Below are 4,309 nucleotides of genomic sequence, written 5' to 3' on the forward strand. Positions count from 1 at the left end.
GACTTATATAGATATAATTTAATATAAAGTGCTACCTAAAGTTAACGTGTGTTGATGAAGGTTACATTTTTCACACATTTCACTGTGAAGTCATTTAATTTCTACGTTTAAAGTCTTTATTTTCCTGTGTTTTGCTTTATTTGTTAAGAATGAAATGTTTTGTATTGTAGCAGTGAATCAGAACTGGATCTGATTTCAGTATTTGTGCTGTTGCTCCAGCAAACAGACGAAGTCGAGATGGAAAACGTTAGAAACGCAATGTTTTCATGTTTTTTACTATATGTTCAGCAATGTTTTGTAGCAGAAATGAAGACAATCCAATGCTAAAAAACAAAATTTCTCTAAAAATTAACATTATATTAGATTGTTTTATCATTTTTTGTATTTGTATGTATTTCAGTACTTTTACCTCGATTGTAGAGGCCTTTATTTAAACAAACCGTCTGGTCTGTTAAAAACAAACACTGATTGTTGTTTTATTGCCATAAAGAAAAAGAAATGCAAACTAAACATGTTTCTGTTGTTTTGTTCTTGTTGAGGTTGTTTAAGTTTTAAACATCATTAATTTAGCAGCTCAGTGGTGATAACAGCCTTAATCCAGTGAGAGTTTTGGTCAGATTATTTGTTTGTTTGCTTTATTTTGTTTTTCTGAAGCTAAAAAGCATTAAGTTAATTTATTGTCTATCTACCCGAGTATTTGAGTTTCTATAAGTTGGAAAATAACCTAAATAAAATTAGAAAAAAACTGAAATAAAATAGAATAGAATAAAATAAAACTGAAATAAAATAAAATAACAACGAAATAAAATAAAATAAAAATAAAAATAAAAAAATGAAATAAAATGAAATAAAAATGAAATAAAATGAAATAAAATAAATAAAATAAACTTCCTGCTTGTAATAATTTGTTAAGAATCAAAACCACAGATAAATTAAGACTTAATGTTTGTTTAAGTTTTCTGTTCCTCCCTCGTCACCACACAGTGTTTCTGCTCCGCTCAGGTTCAGACACAATAACCACCTGCTCAGTATCAGAACAGCGTCAGCTACCTGTGGTGATGGAGTCTCCAGGTGTCCTCTAAAACATCCAGGTGTGTCACTGGGACCTTGCTGGCTGTAGTAACTTTTACTCTCTATGTGTTTGTGTCATAGAAGTGTGAAGAGATGTTGTTTTTTTTTTTCATATATTTTTTTTAATCATAGTTCTATCCGCATCTATAGAAACTGAGTTTGTCCTGCGGCCACCTGCAGCCTGACGTCCCCGCACACAGCCGACACCCTCCCGCATGTCCCTCCCGCAGCGGCCCCGTCTCCTCTCCTCTCGGGCGGGGCTTCATGAGTCGGTATAAGAGCGAGGAGGTCCGGTGGGTGGAGGGAGAATCTCCTGTGGACCTGCTGCGACCCTCTGCTCCTCCACTCCTGACCTGCTGCCTCCTCCACCTCCTCCTCCACCTCCTCCTCCTCAGCACCATGGATAGCTCCGGGCTGCTCCGCGGGCTGCTGCTCGTCGGCCTGCTGTGCGTCCTGTCTCACGGACAGACGTCCCAGGAAGTGTCCGCTGAGGACTTTGGAGCGGACAAACCGGAACCAGCTGCAGACAGAGACCTGGTCAGTACCTGTCAGTCTGTTACCGATCAGTAGCTTTGTTCAGGGTTCTTCTCTTAAACTCTGGAAACACTGAACATCTTTGTTCTGCAGAATAAATAAAGATTTAATCATAAGTAACATCTGTTTTGTTCTTGGTTTGTGTTTGTGTTTGTGTACAGACATGTGCATCCTTTTTACTCTGCAAGATGATTTTAGTCATAAAAGATACACAGAAGTTAAATAATAAAAGTGAATCTTCTTTCATATGGATTTTATTTAATAGGCACATGTCTGATATCTTTATTTTATTTAGTTTATCCTAAAAGAAACACAAAGAAATTGGAAAGAAAAACATTTTGGTGAAACAGATTTGACATTATCTGACTTTGGTTTGTTTAGTCTTCAAAATCACGACAGATCGGAAGTTTTCCTGAAAATGTCGTCATGTTAAATAGACGTCAGATTTTATTAACATAACTTTCAACACAAATCAACTTCCTGAACGCTGCACAGCCGATCCCGGTTCCAACCTGCAGAATGTCAAACTGTAGGGCTGCATGATATGTATCGATCTGATGAATTATCGGATCGATATCGGTATATTTATCGTCGGCTACGTATCAGAATCAGGGAAATCTAGCTGCAAAAGTGGGGCTTCTGTAAACTCTGATACAGTAGGTGTCTGAAGAAGAAGAAGAAGAAGAAGAAGAAGAAGAAGAAGAAGAAGAAGAAGCCCATGACTGGCTTCTTCTTCTTCTTCGTCTACTTCTTTTTCTTCCTCTGCCGGTGGAAGTTTGGAAAAAAGGAGAGCAACTCTTATCAGAGCTGCAGAATATTAAACTGTACACCTGAGCCTCTCCCAACCTCAGGTGATAACAAACTTAGACTTCTCTTTATGGATCCTTTTGGGATGACTCCGGCAAGGAAATTGAACTGCAGCTTATCAACTTTGTTTTCAAATACCAAAATGAAAAATCAGAGTTTTCTCATCAGCAGCAGCCATGAAAAGCCGCCTTTTTCTAAATATTCCACGTGTCAGGGTTAGTTTGGAGAAAATGTCTTTAAAATGATCAACAAGACGTGTCTTGAATCTCGAGAATCTCGAGTTTATTGAGTTAATTTCCTGATTATCACATTAACTCCACATGCATAACATCATGCACACCAACAGCCAGCCTGTTGGTGTGCGCAATGTTAGAATACAGGTGTTTTATTTCTTATTTTTCAAACAGTTTATTAACATCCTGTGGCGCTGACTGCAGGTTTTCTTCCTCTCATTCACACTCTTCTCTTCTCTGAGCAGGTGGAAGCGTTGGAGGCTCTGCTGGGCAGGATGCACAGTCGGACCGGCTCCACCGAGAAGAGAGGAAGCATCCCGCTGGTGACTTTGACTTTATTCTCTCTGATTTATAAAATACCAAAAGTAGACGTCCTCAATATATAAATATATCACTTTAATGCTGCAGGGCTGCTTAATCTGCATCATAATTTATTGGTTCACAACATTTTGTCTTGATAATGTGAATCTGTAAAGTAACTGGGAACTAAACAATCAAATAAATTCAATGTTATGTTCTGAAATGTAAAGTACAAGTAACTAAATGTACTTAGTTACATTCCACCGCGGCCCTGTAATGAAATAAAGGTGTAACTGAGTGATTAACGCTCACCCTCATTCATGTGTATTCTCTCCATCACTCCTCTGCTAATTAATTAAACCAGTTAGCAGAGAAACCTGCCAGTAATTAAAAGATAACAAGAAAATGCCAACAACAGTCCTTTCCTCTGTTTAATTACAGACTAATCAAGATTGCTGCTCAATGCTAATTAGCTGAAAAGCTAAAAAAGAAAAAACCTTTCAGTCCCTCTGTCCCCTGTGAAAGTGAGAAAAAAACACAGAATCAGCTTGTGAGCAGGATTTAATTATTTCACTGAAAGACGCTGGAGTGATTAAATTTCACCCTCGTTCATCTCGTGTCACTTAAATCAGAAGAATTAAAAGTCAACGAGGACGATCAATCAAAGCTAATGAGTCAGTGGAAAGGCCCGTGGTCGTGTTCCTCTCAGTGATGATGTTTCAGTCTTTTCACAACCTTATTAAAAAAAAGTACATGAACGTCTGTGATGAACTCTTTATCTCCCCTCAGTGTGGGATGGGCGACCGCTGCGCCATGAAGTTCGGGCCTCGGATCGGGAAGCTGTGCGACTGCGGCCGAGGAGCCAACTGCAACTCCTACCTGCTCAAATGCATCTGAGGAGCTTTTTTTTCCTTTTTCACAATCACAGCTTCACTTCTGCAGGACAGCCGACATCCTTCACGAAGGCTCAGCAGCTTCCACAGACTGTCACAGACCGACTCCGCGCCTCCGATTTCATTATTTATATCTGTTATGCATCGTTGCCTGAGGATGAGCATGGGTTTTTTTGTATTTCTGACAGTCTACTGTTGTTGCATGTGAATGTTTCATGTTCAATAAACACATTTATCAACTTAGATCTATCTTAGTTTTCTCTCAGTGTTCATTATTTATTTATAGGATCTTCTTCATCCATGTTGCTGATATTTATACTCAGTTTCAGGGATGATACAAGAACTCTGCAGCTGTACATTCACATGAATAAATCCTGGTGTCAACAAATGCTTTGATCTGTCCACTGGAATTTTATTTTACCCCCTTATCAACTGTCAGTTTCCTCTTTTATAATAATGGCTTCGAATAAA

General features: G+C 38.5%; 1 protein-coding gene across 1 annotated transcript; it reads left to right on the plus strand.

Annotated features, from left to right (window-relative positions):
* The first annotated feature begins 1,369 nt into the window (after positions 1–1,369).
* cartl (cocaine- and amphetamine-regulated transcript-like) lies at positions 1,370–4,083 on the plus strand. Its single transcript, XM_030415037.1, has 3 exons — positions 1,370–1,608; positions 2,891–2,968; positions 3,735–4,083. Exons 1-3 carry the CDS (start codon positions 1,471–1,473, stop codon positions 3,840–3,842), a joined length of 324 nt encoding a protein of 107 aa, XP_030270897.1. The 5' UTR covers positions 1,370–1,470; the 3' UTR covers positions 3,843–4,083.
* Positions 4,084–4,309: the final 226 nt, after the last annotated feature.

This window comes from Sparus aurata, chromosome 4, assembly GCF_900880675.1.
Source record: "Sparus aurata chromosome 4, fSpaAur1.1, whole genome shotgun sequence".
NCBI classification, from domain to species: Eukaryota; Metazoa; Chordata; class Actinopteri; order Spariformes; family Sparidae; genus Sparus; species Sparus aurata.